Raw genomic sequence first — 20,242 nt, forward strand, 5'->3', positions numbered from 1 at the left:
TTAAACCGATTTAGACTTTATCTTTTTGTGTATAATTTTCTATTTTGTTGTAATTATTATCTTTATTTTTTGGGCTGACTTGTGGCACGAGTTTGGTTGTTTTCTAGTGTATGCAGGGAAACATCCGTACAAGAAGGACGGTGTCATCTGAACCACTCCTTGTGGATCCTGAGATCGAGAAAACAGCTCGTAGAAACAATAGTGACACAAGGAGACAGCGAGCTCTAAGTCAACAAGTTGCCCCTCAATCCTCATTTCCTTTCAACAATCAAGAAATAGAATCTTTTGATTCTTCTTCTGTGAACGGGATGGCTGGCGCAGGACCACCTCCAAGGAGAACCATAGGGGACTCAATAACCTACACAAGCCCGAGGAATTTCTCAAGCATTGTGAGGCCCACTATGAGTGACAAGCTGGCAGAAATGAAGCCTGCTCTACTCCAGCTCATCAGTTCAAACCAATTTTCTGGCCTGGACAATGAAGACCCTCATGCACATTTGGTCACCTTCTATGAGTTGTGTGGCACTATGGGTGTACAAGGGGAGGATGAAGAAGCATTATACATGAGACTCTTTCCATTCTCGCTGAATGGCAAAGCAAAGGCTTGGCTCCAGTCACAGCCTGATCAAAGTCTTACAAGCTGGGAGGATGTGGAATATAAATTTCTAGCACGCTTCTTTCCACCATCAAAGAGCACAGAGGTGAAGGCTTCCATTGCTACCTTCGTACAAGGAGTAGATGAACCACTTTGTGAAGCCTGGGAAAGATTTAAATCTTTATTGAGAAAGTGTCCTAGCCATGGATTCAGTCTAGAAATGCAAGTGCAAACTTTCTGTAATGGTTTGTAACCTCATACAAAGATGATATTAGACGCATCCTTTGGTGGTTCAGTACTTTTTAAGACTGCTGATGAAGCCATTGCTGTGATAGAAAATATGGCTTCCACTGATTTGAGGAGCCAACATGGGAGAAATCCAGCACAGAGGAGAGGAGTGTATGAACTGAGTGCCCAGGATGCTTTACTTGCACAGAATAAGCTTCTGGCTCAACAAATGGAACTCTTAACTCAACATATGGCCAAACTACCTCAGCAGTTACAAGCAATGCAAGCTCAACCTCAACCACATCATCAAGTAATGAGATGTGATTTCTGTGGAGATAACCACCCCAACGGCCATTGTCAAAGTCCTAGTACGTCCCAACCTGAAGAAGTCAATTATATGGGAAATCAAGGACGGCAACACTTCTTCAACAATCATTTCCCTAATCCTTCTAATCACGGGTGGAGACAAAATCAAGAAGCTTCTAGCAGTAAAAATCCGTATCAACCTGCCCAGCATTATCAACCTCAAAATGATCGGACTTCAAAGCTAGAAGATACCTTGCAAATGTTCATACAGCAGTCCATCCAAAACCAGAAAAACACTAATGCATCTATAAAGAATCTGGAAGTGCAAGTTGGTCAATTGGCCAAGCAATTAGCAAACCAACAGGGTGGACAATTTACTGCAAATACGCAAGTCAACCCCAAGGAAGAATGTAATGTAATATTCACAAGAAGTGGGAAAGAGGTTGGAAGAAAAGAAGAAGGAAAAGAAAAGCCAAAAGAAAAAGAACAAGAAAAGAATGAAGAGGAAGATCAAGAAATAATTGAAGAAGAGATTGTTGAAGGTGGAGAAGAGAATAAAAAAATTGAAAAAGAGAAAAACCAAAAAGAGAAAGAAATAGTGAAACACCTCCCTTACCCAAAAATCCCATCTACTAAAGAGAAGGAGAAACAATTGGCTCGATTCAAGCAAATTTTCAATCAGCTTGAAGTTACCATGCCCTTGACCGAAGCACTGCAACAAATTCCTGCTTATGCGAAGTACATGAAGCAAATCCTCAGCAAGAAGAAGTATTTAGATGAGGAAACAATTGAAGTGCAAGGGAATTGTAGTGCCATCATGCAGAAAACCCTTCCTCCCAAATTTAAAGATCCGGGGAGTTTCACCATTCCATGCACAATTGGAAATCATGATATAGGTAGAGCTCTCGTTGACTTGGGAGCTAGTATCAATCTGATACCCCTATCTATGCTTAAGAAGATTGGTGGTCTTGAAGTCAAGCCTACAAGAATGATGTTGCAACTGGCAGATAGATCCATCAAGTACCCATATGGTGTAGTGGAAGATGTGGTGGTCAAAATAGATAAACTCCAATTCCCGGTGGATTTTGTAGTTATGGACATGGAGGAATCTGCAGATATACCACTCATCCTTGGAAGACCTTTCATGAAGACAGCCAAGGTTGTCATTCATGTGGAAGAAGGAACAGTGAAATTGAAAGACCAAGATGAGGAGGTGACTTTCAACGTCTTTGGGGTTGAGCAGCAAAATCATGAAAAAGAGACTAGTCTTGAAGCTACAGATGAACTTCTATCAATTACTAGTCTAACAGAGCAAGCTGCCAAGTTGGTAAAAAAGAGCCTTAGTTGTTTATCTCCAAGAGTAAAGGGAGAAGAAGAAGAAAAGGAAGAGGAACTAGTTCACCAAAATCCTGTGATGGCAAGCGATGAGCCCAAACCTGGCAAACCAGTGAGATTCAAGAATAGGTTATGGGTCATCAAGAACATAAAGATAAATGGAGTGCTTGAGATAGAGGCTCCATATTCTAGGAGAGTCAAGTTGGTGACTAGGAAATTGCTGAGAGGATGTTGGTGTCATGACAAGAAGAAGCATTCCAACATCAAAAATCAAACTTGAGCTTAATGGTGTCAAGCTAATGACGTTAAACAAGCGCTTACTGGGAGGCAACCCAGCTTTCTAACCCTTTCTCTTTGTGTGATTTTGTTATTTGAGTGTGTTTTTATTGTTTGAATTTGCTTTAGAATGTTTTGATTTGATTTGGTTATTTTGGAGCATGTTAATTTCAATTGTAGTTTTTGTGTTGTTAATGGTTAACTTGTGTAATGTTGAGTTTTATTGTGTATTGTTGTGTTTTAGAATTGTTCAATCTGTTTTTATGTGTTCTAGTGTGATTGAGTATGTTCTGAATGGTTATGTTGAGTTTAGGTATGTTTAAAGTGTAAAATTTGAAGCCTTGAGTTGTAGAATTAGAAAGCTTTGGAAGTGTGCACCTAAATTGGCATTCTTGTACTCAATTTCAATCCTTATGGATTTGATCAAGTTTGTATAGTGAAAACATGTTAATCTGGGCTGAATTGAGCATCAAGAAGTGCCAAATTCCAAAAATCGTAGGTGTAGTTGTGAAATTCTGCAAATCTGCAATCTGGTATGGCGCTCCAGCGCCCTCTGCTCAGGGGCGCTCCAGCGCGCTCAGCACGAATCCAGTTTTCTGGCATTCTGACCCATAGCTAGCTCCAGCGCCCTCTGTTTAGGGGCGCTCCAGCTAGCTCCAACCAGACCAGATTTTTCAGCAACTCTATTTTTCTCTTCTGCTTCAAATTTTTCATGCTCCAGGCTGTGTTTTGTGATTTTTCTTGCATATTTAGTGTGCGTTTGACCTTGTGAACTCATGATCATGTGATCTAATGATTGTTTGTTACAAATACATACATTGTGAGCTCACATTTGCAAACTTTATTTTCAATCTTTTGTGCAGAAATGACTTCTTCATCCAACTCCAAGAGAATAAAAACAAACGCCGCCACAAAGTAGAGATGTCAACAGAGGAATATGCGACCCAAGTAGCATGGCTTGGGGACCAACCCAATTTATTGGGGGAGGTGGTGCAGAAAATGAAGGAGTCTGACAATGAGCTTCAAATCATGAGTCACAGGACCTTTTATTTTGCTTTCTTTTACTTTGGTTGCTAGTTAGCTTTTGTTTTTCAATTTTAGTTAAGTTGTTTTAGTTATCTGGCTTGATAGACTTATGTTGATTCATAATGCTTATGGTTTGATATGAAATGATGCTTGAGATGGGTCAATTTAGTTCAAATTGTATTGCTTCCTTCATGAAAAAGTCTGAGAATGCTGTATGCTTAACTGAGATCATTATTCATGGCAGTTGCTTGATGTTTGTGGAACCTTGAGTTAACCTTGTGAGATGTTGTGCTTTAGACTTTTCTTGTGAATGCTATCATATTTGATCACAATTGACTTTGCCTGAGTTTCTCTGATTTGAACCATTTGCTTGTTAGTTGCACATGATCAAGGCCATCTTGCTCTCCTACTTCTTCCACATATTGCCAAAGAAACCAATTCAAAACCTTTCGACCTTGATTGATAAATGACTCTTTTTGAACCTTAAAGCCCAAATAAAAATTCCCTATTTTCCTTACCTTGAGCTAAATGGAGAAATCATCTGTACTGCAGGAGAATGATTTAAGTTTGGGGGAGTTGTTATGAAAGGATGAATTGAGAAAAAGTTAAAAGATACAAAAGTAACAAAAAGGAAGAAAGAAAAAGAGAGAAGGAAAAGTACTGAATGAAAAACAGTTGGGTGTAAGTTCGACATTGGTGGTAATCTAAGTGAAGCAAAAGAGAACTTTTATTCATGATTGTAATTATTTGATCTCTTAGCTCAAGGTGCTTTGTTATCCAGAAAAACCATGTTCCTTCTTAGCCCAGCCACAATACAAGCCAATGAAAGTCCTTGTGATGTTGACTTACTTGTGAATGTGTTTAATTTGGTTGAAACAAATGGCAAAGTTGATTTGTGTGACAATTTGATAGTAGAGTGATAGACACACATCCTTATACACCAGTGCATTAGAGTGAAACACCATCTTAAGTGAGGATTGGTTCTACATAATTTAGTAAAGCATCCTGCCATGACTGTTGATCTCTTATAAACTATGGCATTTGATTGATTGATTATGTTGTGAGCATCATAGTGGAAAACTAACATGATACACATTTCTAGTTGTTTCAAGTTAAGCAATGTATTATGAATCCAACTGTAATCTTTGAAATATGTTTTGTTTGACAGTCAGATACCTTTTGCTTGAGGACAAGCAAGGTTCTAAGTTTGGGGGAGTTGATAGTGGCATTTTTTACTATGAATTCAGTATTGAATTAGAGAAAATATCAACTCTTTCTCATCCTTTTTACCTTGTAAATCCTAGTTTTCATTTAGTTTAAGAAGTGGTTTCATCTTAAGATTTAATTAGATAAATTGATCATTTACCCCTTTATTTATACAAGTTAATTAGTTGGAAGAAGTCTCTGCATCAAATGAAGAGTGTTGGAACCAGAGAAAACAAGAAAACAGAAAAAAACAGCAAAAATATGAAGAACCAGAATCTGGAAAAAGTTAGCTGGAGCGCCCTTTTTCCATGGGCGCTGGAGCGGGCTCTGCACCAGGACTGGAGCTAGCTGGAGCGCCCCCTACAAAAGGGCGCTGGAGCGCCCTTTTTCCTGTTTTCGCGCGCTGGAGCGCGGTCTCAAGCGCGCCTGTTGCTGATTTGGCAGATTGGGTTTATTTAACCCCAAATTAGAAGGGCTTTGACATCTTTGGCATCCCAGACACGATTTCTCTCAATTGGAGCGTCCAGAGGCGAGCTAGGAGCTGTGGGAACAGCCCTTCTTCATCCTTGGGTCCTCCTCCTTCTTCCATTTTCACCATTGTTGTAAGCTCAAGCTCTCCATTCATGGAGAGCTAGTTTCATTATTGTTGGGGATTGATGTAATCACGGATCTCTTATGTAAATTAAAGTTGTTTTGAATGATTATATGCCTCTTTCATTGATTGTTAGTGTTTAATTCCTCTACTTAAAGCTTGTATGAGTAATTCAACCATATCATGATTTTAGGGTTTGCTTGATATTGGGAAATATTGGGTGAATCTAGAACTGGATTAAACACCTAAAGGAAATTGTATCTAGGGATAGAACTAGGACCTTTGGTTGTCTTGAATCTCAATTCTTAAAGCGGATGAACTTGTTAGGTTTTCCAAGGGATTGGAGTTTAAGAAGTAAGTCTAGGCTCTCTCTACCAAGGGATTGGGTTTGAGTAAATTAGAAGATTGACATTGGCTAATTAATGAAGAGGAAGTGATTTTCTATACATAAGAGTGAAGTAGGTGAAATCATCCCCCAACAATATCATTCCATAGCATTTCTAATCTTTCCATTCCTAAGTGTTTGCGTTATCAAAGATCACTTTTACACTTTATGTTTTATCTTTAATTCAATTGCATGAAAACCACAAAAACATGAAATCATTCTTTAGTCTAAATTAGTTAGATATTATACGATTGTCTAGGACACGAGTCTCTTGGGAAACGATATCCGGTCTTACCGGTTTTATTACTTGAACGATTTGGTACACTTGCCAAAGTCTCAACAGAGGTCTGACCATAAGGCTTCAGAGAGTAAGACATAGTATACAGGTGAGGCTTAAGGAAGCAGGCAGAGAGCGGTCTGACCATAAGGCTTCGTGAGTAAGCATGGTAAAATTGTAAGGTTTATGAAATTGAGCAAGATGATTTTGATAATGATGAATTAATGACATTGGGGTAATGATATTTTAGTAATTGTAGAAATACATGATTGAACTATTTTTATTACAAGTTTAATGATTGATATGATATGGTTGGCTTACCCTTATTTGTTTGTGCTATGATCATATAACTCATGTTATATGTGAATAGATAATGTTGCAGATGCGGTTGAAAAAGCTTAGAGATGAGAGAGATGCGGGGAAAAACTTTCAGGGATATTTTGTAAAAAGAATAAATTTGTATTGGAAAAATTATGTTGTGTAAAACTTATAAGTTGAAATTTCGAATTTATGTTAAGTGATGAAGACTATATTGTTTGAAGTTTGTAAGTTTTGGTATTGTACTTTGGGAGAATTGAAATAAAGTTGGATTGTTTATAGAAGATAAGTTAATTTAGTCTCTACTAATAGTAATACTCTTTAAAATATTAGGGTATTACAGAAAGGAGAATTGGCAAATGAACTTCAGCTTTTTCTTTTTAGGAGAGCCCCCTTACCAAGGTCATGAGCCCAAATTGCTAAAGGTCTGGCTGCCACAGTTAAGGCCCAATAACCCTGGGTCCAAATTTTTAGATCCTTACAATATTGATCACAAAATTTTATATTATATTACTTAATAATTCAATTTTTATGTGTTTAAATCTCGAAAAAAAGTTTAACTTAATCTAATTCAAATGATAGGTCAAATTGATTCACAGATTCTAATCAATTTAACAGCACTACATATTATTTAAACATAATACATAAAAATTAAGTAAAGAAGATGAGGTGACAAAGACAACAACTAATTTACAATGTTAATGGAAAAAAAAATTAAATATGTGTGACAAAATTGAAAAATATAAAAAAAATTGAAGAATAGATAAATAAATATTTATTTCAAAAATTAATTAGAAGTACTTAAATTTATAAAAAAAATTATGTTTATGTTAAATGAGAAGGTAAACAAAATAATAAGACTAAACAACAATCACGTCATTGTGTTAATAGAAAAATTAAACAATTAAGATGATAAGTGTGAAAAAGAGTTGTTTTTATACTTATAAATGAACTCAATCTTGTAATTATTCATGTTGTTCCTCATTGAAAAGTTGTAATAGGTAGTAGATTGTTATGTAAAATATTGTACAGGAAATAATTTATTATTTAGATTCTGTCAGCCAATTTTCGCAAAGCGAAAGCCAAAATTCGCACTGCCAGAAAAAGAAAATTCGCATAGCGCACCAGTACCTGTGCGCTGAGCGAATAACATCAGTTAAAATACAGCAGTTAAGAAAATTCGCATAGCGCACCAGTACATGTGCGCTAAGCGAATTAATGAATTTAAGTGGCTTTAAAAGACGTGACAGGGCGACAGAAACATTCTCTTCTTCGAACAGAAGTTCCGGACAAAAGAAAGAAATGAAAACATCTCAGGAACTTCCGGAGACTACTTCAAGGCATCAAGACACCATTTTTGCAAGGGATTGCTTCAAATGTGTACGTTTAGATGACTAGGAGTAGTTTTTCTTTCGTTGGAATTGGATGTAATGAACTCACTGTGATGTACTTTTCCTGTTCAATATATCGTTGTTCGTTCATATGCTCTTTCTTGAATTTACTATCATTGTATGGAAATATAATGTTATTTGAATGTTTCTGATTACTGGAAAGTAACTTTGAACATGGACATAGATAGAGCACCTAAGTGATTTGGGATCTAGGGATAGACTCAATAACTTGGTCATTCTTAACATCCGACTTAATGCAAATTGTATGTTAAATTGACTAAGGGATTAGCATTTTGATATATTAATTTAGAACTAGTTGCTAAGAGATTAGAACTAGTATGCCTTGATGTGAATGTTTGAATGAAATAATGATATATTATACAAAGTTTTATCTTCATATGATTCATGAAACTCAATTCCAACAAAGTTTCTTTTAAATATAATTCCTTGCACACCAACTGTTTGATAAAAATACCAAAAAGAGTTTCTTGTGTTTTTTGTACACTTTAATGTCTAATTGAATTATAAAAGGAAGAATTGTCATGTGTTGCACAAGTCCCTTGGGAGAACGATACTTTGAACTTACTCTATATTACTTGTAACGATTTGGTATACTTGCCAAAAAGTTAACATAAGACTCACTAAAAAAGTAATTTTTTAATGTTATATATATATATATATATATATATATATATATATATATAATAAAAAAATTAAGTTTACAAGAAACTTAAAGCTTAATTAAATTGTAAAAAATATGCATATATTAAATAAAAAAAGCAAATTTAGAAAATAAAATGTGATTTTATGACAAAAATACTCAAATATAATTTTATTTAGCATTCCCAATTCAAATAGGAGGTCAATGTTGCAAAAAATTATACGAGAAAATTGACTAAATCATGAAAAATAAGAAACATATGAGATATTTAAAAAAAAACCGAAAATATATACACCTCAGATACAAAACCATTTTCTTTATATTTAATCAACGAACTAATAGGAGTAAAAAAAGGTTAAAAATAAAGGGTATGAATTTAACTTAGAAAATTATTTACAGGAGACAACAAATAGTAAAGAAAAAAAATAATTTTTTTATAATTAAAATAATTTTATACAAGTTATTTAGCGTGTGTGTGTGTCTCTCTCTCTCTATATATATATATATATAATTATTTAAATAGGTGAGTAGTTTAATTTTAATTTTAATTTTAATTAATAAAGAATTCAATTTTATTTATTTTTTCTTCATATTCTCTCTCGTAAGCTTCTACAAAGACATTCGTCCTTCGCCAAGAAAAGTACACCTTTAGAAATGAAAAAGAAAAAGAAAAATGACAAGGTATTTATATGGAGCCAATTAATTTTTGCATACAACGAATAAATAAACAGTTACCATTCATAATTATAGTTATCTGCATCCAAATCTTATACTATTTTTATTTCGTCTTATTTACTATCATATAAACCTTTCTCGTGGTTTCCAAAGTTTTATATTTTTATTTTTGAAATTGAAATTTAGTAGAAAAATCTAGTGTGCTGGCCTGATTAAGAAAGGTTAATAAATCGAGAATTAAATAAATTTTTTTAACTCTAACTTTCGTAACTTTTTCCCTATGAAATATAAGATAATATTAATAGTAACGTCTTATAAGTCATCCCAAATTTTCTCAATTAATGTGATAAGAGATTTAAGTCTTTTAAACTAGTCCAGACACTTACCATCACATTCAAATAGAATATAGGTAAAATATAAAAGACGTATTTAAATTTAGTTAATAATTTGATTTCTTCTATGTAAAATTTTCCTTTTTAGCAAAAAAATATTTTTGTTTTCGTATTTTTCAACGAATATTTCAGTGTAACTCTTTTTGTACTGAAAATGGCTAGGTCATAAATGCAAGAACATTTTTTCTATGAATAATTATAATAGAAAAAATGTCACCATTTTTATTTTTCAAATATGTTTATGAATTGATTTATTATTATTCTTATTATTTTTAAATTAAAATATCTATTAGCGTCGATTATCCAGCAAAGCGAAGCCTGCTGTAAGGACAAAAGTCCAAGATCCTTTAATCCAAATTCTAAAATAGTACGGATTCTTGAATCGGCCATCACTCAAAAGATAAATTAAGAATAAGAATAATTTCAATGAACAATTAGACCAAATGGATCAGAGAAATGAACTGAAAAAATGGAGTGACAAGTATATACATGCAAAGTTCAAGGATATCAAACATAAATTTAGTCAAAGGTACATGTCTATGGTATATTAATGTTAAGAGAAAAAGCTACAAACGAGTAACAAATTACTGCTTATTTAGATATATTTTGTTTCTCTATTTCCTTACAAATGCTCAAATTATCTATCTCTTAAAAGACTTTGTTGGAAAAATTACTTAAATTTATTTATATGTGGATGTCAACAAAATAACACTTATAGTTCTTATGGTATATTTAAGAGCCACATATTTAACAGTCGTTATCTAAAGGCAATAAATATTGTCCACATTCTGGCGATGACAAACAGCAATTTATGTGGATGACAAATTTACATGGAGAAGTTGTTTCCCATAAGTAAGTCCCTAAATCTGTAGATAAATATATTAAATGCCCCTGGTTGATGCATTCATTCATCTTCTTTTTCACCGTTCCTCCTAGATCTATCATCTTATATCATATATGGTCATGGATGTTCACCACTACCACCCTTTCTCTGTTTACTTCATTGCTTCCATTCTCTTTGTTTTCTTCATCTTATACAAATTAGTTCAAAGCTGGAGTTCAAGCAACTCCTCTAGCAATTTACCTCCAGGACCTACGACACTGCCTCTCATAGGGAACTTGCATCAGTTGGTAGGTTCATTGCCACATCACTCCTTAAAACTTTTGGCAGATAAGTACGGACCGTTAATGCACCTGAAACTAGGAGAGGTATCCAACATCATAGTCACTTCACCGGATATAGCCCAAGAGGTTCTGAAAACACATGATGTTAATTTTTCTGATAGGCCAAACCTTGCATCGGCTAGAACAGTTTCTTACAACAATACCAACATAGTCTTCTCTCCATATGGAGAATATTGGAGACAGGTACGAAAGATATGCACGGTGGAGCTACTAACGACAAAGCGAGTGCAATCTTTTCAGTCCATAAGGGAAGAGGAGATGGTAGAACTGGTTAAGAAAATAGCTGCAAGTGAAGGCTGTGCTGTTAATCTCACCCAGAACATTTTCCCGATGACTTACGGAATAGCGGCACGAGCGGCTTTTGGTAAAAAAAGCAGATATCAGCAAGTTTTCATTTCAAAGATTGAGGAGCAATTGAAACTCATGGGAGGGTTTTCGCTAGCTGATCTCTATCCTTCTAGCAGAGTGCTTGAAATAGCGGAGAGGGTAAAGTTTGAGAAAATTCACAAAGAGATTGACAGGGTTTTGCAAGACATCATCGAGGAACACAGAAATAGAAGCAAGTGTGAAGTAGTGGAAGATCTGGTCGATGTTCTTCTCAAGTATCAACAGGAAAACGATTCTGAAAGTCTCTTAACTGATGACAACATTAAAGCGGTCATCCAGGTTAGTGTCTGTATGAAACTTCTAACTACATAAGATGTCAAATAATTCATGATTTAAATGAAAGATTGATGGAATTCTCAAAGGAAAATTCGCTCTGTTATGGATCTTCTAACTTACATGTCAGTCAAGTGTCTCGTTATTTCTAACAAAAACACATTTATTTGTAGATAAATAATAACATTAATCCATATTTTTCAGGACATATTCATCGGTGGAGGAGAGACTTCATCTTCCGTAGTGGAATGGGGGATGTCAGAATTGATAAGAAACCCAAGGGTGATGGAAAAAGCACAAGCTGAGGTGAGAAGAGTGTACGGTAAGAAGGGATACGTGGATGAGACAGAATTACAGAAATTGATATACTTGAAGTCCATAATCAAAGAAACATTGAGGTTGCACCCACCTGTACCATTGTTGGTTCCGAGAGAAAGTAGAGAAAGGTGTGAAATCAATGGGTATGAGATACCCTCTAAGACAAGGGTAATCATCAATGCTTGGGCAATTGGAAGAAATGCTGAGTATTGGACTGAAGCTGAGAGTTTCAAACCTGAAAGGTTTCTCAATAACTGTATCGATTTCAAAGGTGCAGACTTTGCATTTATCCCATTTGGTGGTGGAAGAAGGATCTGCCCAGGCATCACATTTGCCATCCCGAACATTGAGTTGCCACTTGCTCAGTTACTTTACCATTTTGATTGGAAGCTTCCCAACAATATGAGGAATGAAGAACTTGATATGATCGAGTCGGGAGGAATTACTCTCAGAAGAAAACATGACCTCTACTTGATCCCCATCACTCATCAAACTTAAATGTTAAATGTAAGAGTGATGGTTAGGTTCATTTGAAACATATAATAAGAATAAAATGATTATAAGAAAATATATTTTTATAAATAAAAAAAAATAGTGTCAATGTAAAGAATATATATATATATATATATATATATATATATATATATATATATATATATCAAGTTATTATTTCTCTAAATGTATTACTTAAGGTTACCTGTAATATAAAAAAATACTACTTTCGGCATTAATTTTATAATCGGACTATGTAACTTAATTAGCATACTACATTTTGAAAATTTATGTTACATTAAGTGTTTACTCAAAAATACTTTGGAGAAAAATTGCTGAAATAAATAAAAAAATTTAAGATTAAAGGGTTCGAATTTATGAATTTTATAAAATAATCTTTAGAGCTCTTAATATAATTGTTATCCTAGTTATTTCATTCCTTGCGATTCTTTCATTCTCAACAATTTTAAATGATAGATTTTAGTAATGTATATCAAATTTTAGTAGAAAAAAAAACTGTGATTTATTAATATATATATATATATATATATAAATAAATAAATCAGAATCAATTCTATTGAGAATCGATTTTAATTTGTCTTTTAATTATCCAGAATCGATTTCATATCAAGAGAATTAATTCAGTCCTAAAATACACTTTATTTACTGAGTATATTCTTTTACATCCATTATGCACATATGATTTGAATTCTCTCATTTGCAAATTATCATCATTAAATCGTCTCAAATTTATTAAAACAAATGTGAAACTAACCGCAAATCCATCATCATACAGTAACAATAACAATACCATCCATTAAAACAAAGACAGTCTAAGTTCAGTTAGACTTCATATTTCTTTTCAAAATTTATTCAGAGCCTTGAGGTATCTCTTGTCATAAACTTATTGTCAATACAGGGGATCACCTTCAATAACAATTTGATGCTTACAGTATCACAAATTAAAAGGAAAACTTACATCACTGTTTCAAATATTTCATTCAAGGGAAAAAAATTGTATGAATATGATTCAAAAGATATTTTAAGTATAAGTCAGTTTTATAAAACTGGACTTCTATTTATCATTTTCTAATACTACGTGTCTTTTTTGTGTATGTCCTATAATCTAAATATAAATGTTGACAAGATTTACAAAATCAAATCAGTCAACAAGAAATTAATTTTTAAATATAAATCTTATAAAACAAATTTCTATTTATCATTTTTGAATATTACGTGTCTTATTGTGTGTCACGAAACCTAAATATAAATATTGATAGGACTTTTAATTCTTTTTTCTTCATTTTTTTTATCACTGTCATTATTGATTCTTCACATTACTTATTTATTGTGTTAGTCAAATTATAGTGCTAGTAAGATCATATATGTTTTTTAATAAGTCTACCGTATTATTAATGGTTAATATATAACTTTACATCACAATAAAAAACTATTCTTAATAATTTCATGAGACCCTGATTCATAAATCTCCGTAAATATTTAGTTTGATAAACCTTTTTAATAATTTTTTTTGTTTTGTGAGTTCTTTTGGTTTCAATCCACATGAACTAAGATTAATTCCTATAAAATAGATTAATTTTATAAGTCTACTACTCTTATTTATATGTCATATTTTGCTGATAAGTTGAAAAAAAAAAGGATAAAATCATAAATTAAATTTCCTTTACTAACATAATGTTAACAACTAACATCTATGAATAAAAAACCGTATGTATATATCATTCTATAAGAAGAACACTTCTTTTATTATTTTTTTAAAATTTCATTATCTATTAAATCACCATAAAAAAAATATGGTAATTTTGTCCGAGAAATTGAGGAAGAGGTCCCGTTCTTCCTGGGCCAAACTTATGTGGTAAGGAAGAGAGTGATATTCCTTCGCGACCCCATCTTTTTCTTACACCTTTTTAATTTTTTAAAAATTTTAAATTTACTCTTTTTATTTTTAAAATCCTAATCTCAATCTCAATTCTTTATTACTTTTACTTTTCCTTTCACTCTCACCAGCAAGCCTCCACTCCTCCTTTCCCACTCACTTTCTCTCTTTTTCTTAATTTTCACTTCCGTTAACACAAAATTTGACAGAAAAAGTAAATTTTGCATGATATAAATTTAAAATATTTATAACTTCTGATGAGTTTTAAAGTATCATGATTCCATAATATAATCTACTAAAAATTTCTTCCCCACTTCCTTGTCTTTAAATAACTAAACTTGAAAATCTATGCTTAAAATTGAAACTCTGAATCACCAAGAGATAACTCTTGTCATTGTAAACCAAACCGTTAAGGTCGCAGGAATTGAACTTCTTTTCAATGATCACTGAGTTTTCGGTGAATCTCGTAAAATTTGAAAAGAAATGTCAAATTTTGTGTTAACGAAAGTGAAAATTAAGAGAAAAGGAGAAAGTGACAATAGGAGAGGGGTGGGTGTTTGTTGCTGGAATGAAAGAAAAAATGAAAATGAGAGGAGATTGAAATTAGGATTTTAGAAAATAAAAAGTAAAAGTAAAATATAAAAAAAGTAAATTTAGAATTTAAAATAAATTGGAGAGGTAAAGGAGAAGTTGGAGTGATGGAGGGAATCCAGGCGCACTAAGCCCGCTACTCGTATATGTTGACAAAAACACAATTAAAAGAAGGCCAAAAGTTTTTTTTATTTTTTTTAAATTTAAAATATACACTTAAATTTATTTATACGTTGATGTCAACATCATATAATAGTTATATTTTGTACGGTACACTTAAAAGCCACATATTTCACAGTTGTACTCTAAAGGCGATAAATGTTGTCGGGGATAACAAACAGCAATTTATGTGCATGACAAATTTAGTGAGAAGTAAGTCCTTAGTCCATTGACAAATATATATAGAGGTAGATGCTCTGGTTCATGCATTCATTCATGTTTTTTTCACCGTTCCTCCTAGATCTACCATCATATATCATATATGCTCATGGATGTTCACCATTACCACCCTTTCTCTGTTTACTTCATTGCTTCCATTCTCTTTGTTTTCTTCATCTTATACAAGTTACTTCAAAGCTGGAGTTCAAACAACTCCTCTACAAATTTACCTCCAGGACCTACGACATTACCTCTCATAGGGAACTTGCATCAGTTGGTAGGTTCATTGCCACATCACTCCTTGAAACTTTTGGCAGATAGGTACGGACCGTTAATGCACCTGAAACTAGGAGAGGTATCCAACATCATAGTAACTTCACCGGAGATAGCCCAAGAGGTTCTGAAAACACATGATGTTAATTTTGTTGGAATCAAAATAATTCTATTATTGATAAACTTGATGATTTTCTGGAAAATCCAGAATATACAAACACAATACTCAAACTCTCAACCTCACAATACTATAGAATTACAATCCCTCTTCAACACTGCCAACTTCAGTGGCTTCCCTCTCTTCCTACACACTTTCTTTTTGCAAACTCACTTTTCTTCTCTGCACCACACACACCCACACTAATGCTCTTTCTTTTTATTAACGGGTGTGTATTTCCAATGATACTAACACCACATTTATAGTTCCTTCCAGAGCAGCCATAATAGTTAAACACATGGGCAACTAATTTTAATATTTAGGAAAGTAGACAAAAGGAAATTGGCTAGTGGCACTTTTGGATGGTGCAGCAAAACTTTCATTTTGCTTTCATATGTCACGGCCGCCCATTTACTAGCAAGGTAGGGCCATTTCAAGTTTATCTAACAAAACTCCCCCGTAAACTTTAAATGGGTCTTTGGTCTTTCATCCCACATCGAATTTACTTCTTCCATTAATACTTGGATCTTTCAGTTTCTTCATGGCTAACATCTCCTTTGCTTCAGTCGTTTTCTTCTTGACCTTGGTTGTTTTCTTCTTGACCATGTTTGACTTATCACTAATTGGATTCCTATCTACATCTTCATCTTTTCTTTTTTCCAAATTTTTCTCCGATCGTAGTCCGTTGTTTTCCTTTGTTGTTTCTTCAAGTTGCTTCGTCATCTCCTTTTTGTCACAAAAGATATCATCTCCCAGGTGATCAAATTCATTGTGCTTCTCTGTAGTATCCTGATCCAACATCTTTAGTTGCTTCAATGATACCTGTAGTTCTAACATAGCACTTTCCGCGGCAACACGCCCTTGACGTTCCCGATCCAGCTCTGCAAGAACCTCTTGAAATTTTCCTACAGAAACATAATCTAAGTTTCCTACCTTCTCTGATGGACTTTTCGGACTCTCCAGCTGCTCCTCTGCACTGTCTGTTAAGATCTTTACTGAACTTACCATCGAGCTCTCTGTTGAGCTATCCACCACACTCTCTGCATGCTCCTTCGAGCTATACAAACTGACCAAACACCTTTCTGGACTGTCTGATCTCCATGACTTTGCATAATTTGGATGTGTCTCGACATCCGATCTCCACAACTCTTCACACCTCGAACGCATCTCGGCATCCGGTTTCCACATCTTCACGCAACTTGGACGCAGTTCAGCATTCGATCTCCAACTCCTCAATGCAGTGTTCGGGCTCTTTCTCGGCAACGCTGCGTCTGGGCTCCTTGCCATCAACAAAATTCCTAACTCTTCACTTTCTTTTTCCGCTTCCTCTGTATGGAGATTCATCTCCTCCTTTTTCTCAGCCCTACAATATTTTGCTATATGACCGAGCTTACCACAATTATAGCATTCAGCCGATCTACAGTCATATGCATAATGGCCGTGCTTACCACATCTAAAGCACTCTACACTTGACCGATCTCCTCGGCCTTTCCATTGTCCTCGGCCACGCCAATTCTGCCAACCGGTTTGCTCTTCCTCATCTTCATAATCACTTTGGCCTTGACCTCTTCGTCCTTGGCCTCTTCCTCCAGGATCACCTCGGCCTTGAGTGTTCCGAGCTCCTCTCCTCAGATCAAACTTTGCCTGAAGTGCCTGATCAAGTGGCTGATACAACTTTCTTCTCCGTTGTTCGTGCGCCTCCAAAGATCCTGCAAGCTCTTCAACCGAGAGTTTTGACAAGTCCTTTGACTCTTCAATGACACACACAATGCTCTCAAAATCATCTGTTAACGATCTCAGAATTTTCTCCACAACCCGACTGGCTGGTAACTCCTCTCCGTTTCTACAGATTTGATTTGCCACTGCTTCCACCCGAGATATATACTCGGTTACTCTTTCTTTTTCCTCCATTTTCAAACTTTCAAACTCGCCTCTGAGAGTTTGGAGCCTGACTTGCTTGACTCGGTTGTCACCTTTGTATACTTTCTCCAGAATCTGCCACGCTTCTTTTGAAGATTTTGCATTTACTATCTTCTCAAAGCCAGATTCATCCACAGCTCGGTACAATATGTATAGAGCTGATTTATCCTTCACACGCGTTTTCTTCAACGCTGCAAGTTGGGCAACCGTCTGTGCTTCGTCATCTGTGGGTTCTTCGTACCCACTCTCCACTACATCCCATACGTCTTGGGATCCAAGAAGAGCTCTCATCTGCACACTCCAATTATCAAAGTTGACTTTCTTTGTCAATTGAGGAAGGGACACACTGTTTGCAAGGTTTGCCATTTCTCACTCTCTTTTTTTTATTTCTCGGACACTCAAGTTCTCACAGCTCTGATACCAATTTGTTGGAATCAAAATAATTCTATTATTGATAAACTTGATGATTTTCTGGAAAATCCAGAATATACAAACACAATACTCAAACTCTCAACCTCACAATCCTATAGAATTACAATCCCTCTTCAACACTGCCAACTTCAGTGGCTTCCCTCTCTTCCTACACACTTTCTTTTTGCAAACTCACTTTTCTTCTCTGCACCACACACACCCACACTAATGCTCTTTCTTTTTATTAACGGGTGTGTATTTCCAATGATACTAACACCACATTTATAGTTCCTTCCAGAGCAGCCATAATAGTTAAACACATGGGCAACTAATTTTAATATTTAGGAAAGTAGACAAAAGGAAATTGGCTAGTGGCACTTTTGGATGGTGCAGCAAAACTTTCATTTTGCTTTCATATGTCACGGCCGCCCATTTACTAGCAAGGTAGGGCCATTTCAAGTTTATCTAACAAATTTCTCTGATAGGCCAAACCTTGCATCGGCTAGAACAGTTACTTACAACAATACGAATATAGTCTTCTCTCCATATGGAGAATATTGGAGACAAGTACGAAAGATATGCACAATGGAGCTACTGACGATAAAGCGAGTGCAATCTTTTCAGTCCATAAGGGAAGAGGAGGTGGCAGAACTGGTTAAGAAAATAGCTGCAAGTGAAGGCTGTGCTGTTAATCTCACCCAGAACATTTACCCGATGACTTGCGGAGTAGTCGCACGAGCGGCTTGTGGTAAAAAAAACAGATATCAACAAGTGTTCATTTCAAAGATTAATGAGCAATTGAAGCTCATGGGAGGGTTTTCGCTAGCTGATCTCTATCCTTCTAGCAGAGTGCTTGAAATGGCGGAGAAGGTGAAGTTTGAGAAAGTTCACAAAGAGACTGACAGGGTTTTGCAAGACATCATCGACGAACACAGAAATGGAAGCAAGTATGAAGTAGTGGAAGATCTGGTTGATGTTCTTCTCAAGTGTCAACAGGAAAACGATTCTGAAAGTCTCTTAACTGATGACAACATTAAAGCGGTCATCAAGGTTAGTGTCTGTATGAAACTCCTAACTAGATGAGATGTCAAATAATTTATGATTTTAAATGAAAAATTGATGGAATTCTGATAGGAAAACTCGCTCTGTTATGGATCTTCTAACTTATATGTTACTCAAGTATCTCGTTATTTCTAACAAAAGTACATTTATTTTTATATAAACGATAACATCAATCCATATTTTTCAGGACATATTCGTGGCTGGAGGCACTTCATCTTCCGTAGTGGAATGGGGGATGTCAGAATTGATAAGAAACCCAAGGGTGATGGAAAAAGCACAAGCTGAGGTGAGAATAGTGTATGGTAAGAAGGGATATGTGAATGAGACCGAATTACAGAAATTGATATACTTGAAGTCCATAATCAAAGAAACATTGAGGTTGCACCCACCTGTACCATTGTTAGTTCCGAGAGAAAGTAGAGAAAGGTGTGAAATCAATGGGTATGAGATACCCTCTAAGACAAGGGTAATTATCAATGCTTGGGCAATTGGAAGAAATGCTGAGTATTGGACTGAAGCTGAGAGTTTCAAACCTGAAAGGTTTCTCAATAACTGTATCGATTTCAAAGGTGCAGACTTTGCATTTATCCCATTTGGTGGTGGAAGAAGGATCTGCCCAGGCATTACATTTGCCATCGCAAACATTGAGTTGCCACTTGCTCAGTTACTTTACCATTTTGATTGGAAGCTTCCGAACAATATGAAGAATGAAGAACTTGACATGACCGAGTCGGGAGGAATTACTCTCAGAAGAAAACATGACCTCTGCTTGATCCCCATCACTCATCAAACTTAAAATGTAAGAGTCATGGTTACATTCATTTGAAGTGGTGTTGATGATGAATTTTCCTTGAGTATCGGTGAATTGTTAGTGACAATTATGTGAAAGTTGCTGACAAAGTGTTTAAGGTGGTGAAGGTTAATGATGAAGAATGATTTTCACCGTCAATGAGTTTTTGCAAATCACTGGTGGCAAGAATGATTCGAGCAGATCGATTGACAGTATGTGTTTCAAAGTAAGTGACGAGACTTTTATGTATAAGTGGGTCTAATAAAACTGAACTTTTATTTATCATTTTTCAATGCTACGTGTCCTTTCATGTGTGTCACGAAACCTAAATATAAAGGGTGACAAGGTTGACAAAACTAAGTCGGAAATTAACTAAGTATAAGTTAATCTTATAAAATCAAATTTCTATTTATCATTATGTTACCTGTCCTTCTGTGCGTGTCAC

The 20,242-nt window shown here is 34.9% G+C and overlaps 3 protein-coding genes across 4 annotated transcripts; all 3 read left to right on the forward strand.

Moving 5' to 3' along the window:
* Positions 1–422: 422 nt before the first annotated feature.
* Positions 423–4,035, forward strand: LOC128197572 (uncharacterized). Its single transcript, XM_052879644.1, has 5 exons — positions 423–725; positions 861–1,539; positions 2,026–2,149; positions 2,985–3,053; positions 4,011–4,035. The coding sequence occupies exons 1-5, from the start codon at positions 423–425 to the stop codon at positions 4,033–4,035; spliced, it is 1,200 nt and encodes a 399-aa protein (XP_052735604.1).
* Positions 4,036–10,531: 6,496 nt separating this feature from the next.
* On the forward strand, positions 10,532–12,557 carry LOC108342946 (cytochrome P450 71D10). The gene is made up of 2 exons (XM_017580890.2): positions 10,532–11,514; positions 11,713–12,557. The coding sequence occupies exons 1-2, from the start codon at positions 10,621–10,623 to the stop codon at positions 12,322–12,324; spliced, it is 1,506 nt and encodes a 501-aa protein (XP_017436379.2). The 5' UTR covers positions 10,532–10,620; the 3' UTR covers positions 12,325–12,557.
* Positions 12,558–18,041: 5,484 nt separating this feature from the next.
* Positions 18,042–20,215, forward strand: LOC108342947 (cytochrome P450 71D10). 2 transcript variants are annotated; one of them, XM_052878733.1, is made up of 3 exons: positions 18,042–18,995; positions 19,195–19,806; positions 19,926–20,215. In XM_052878733.1, exons 1-2 carry the CDS (start codon positions 18,330–18,332, stop codon positions 19,801–19,803), a joined length of 1,275 nt encoding a protein of 424 aa, XP_052734693.1. In that variant the 5' UTR covers positions 18,042–18,329; the 3' UTR covers positions 19,804–19,806; positions 19,926–20,215. The 2 variants fall into 2 exon arrangements, with proteins under 2 accessions (XP_052734693.1, XP_017436380.1); XM_017580891.2 differs by having other exon boundaries at positions 18,045–18,995; positions 19,195–20,215.
* The last annotated feature ends 27 nt before the right edge of the window (positions 20,216–20,242 follow it).

Source organism: Vigna angularis, chromosome 6, assembly GCF_016808095.1.
Source record: "Vigna angularis cultivar LongXiaoDou No.4 chromosome 6, ASM1680809v1, whole genome shotgun sequence".
Taxonomy (NCBI): domain Eukaryota; kingdom Viridiplantae; phylum Streptophyta; class Magnoliopsida; order Fabales; family Fabaceae; genus Vigna; species Vigna angularis.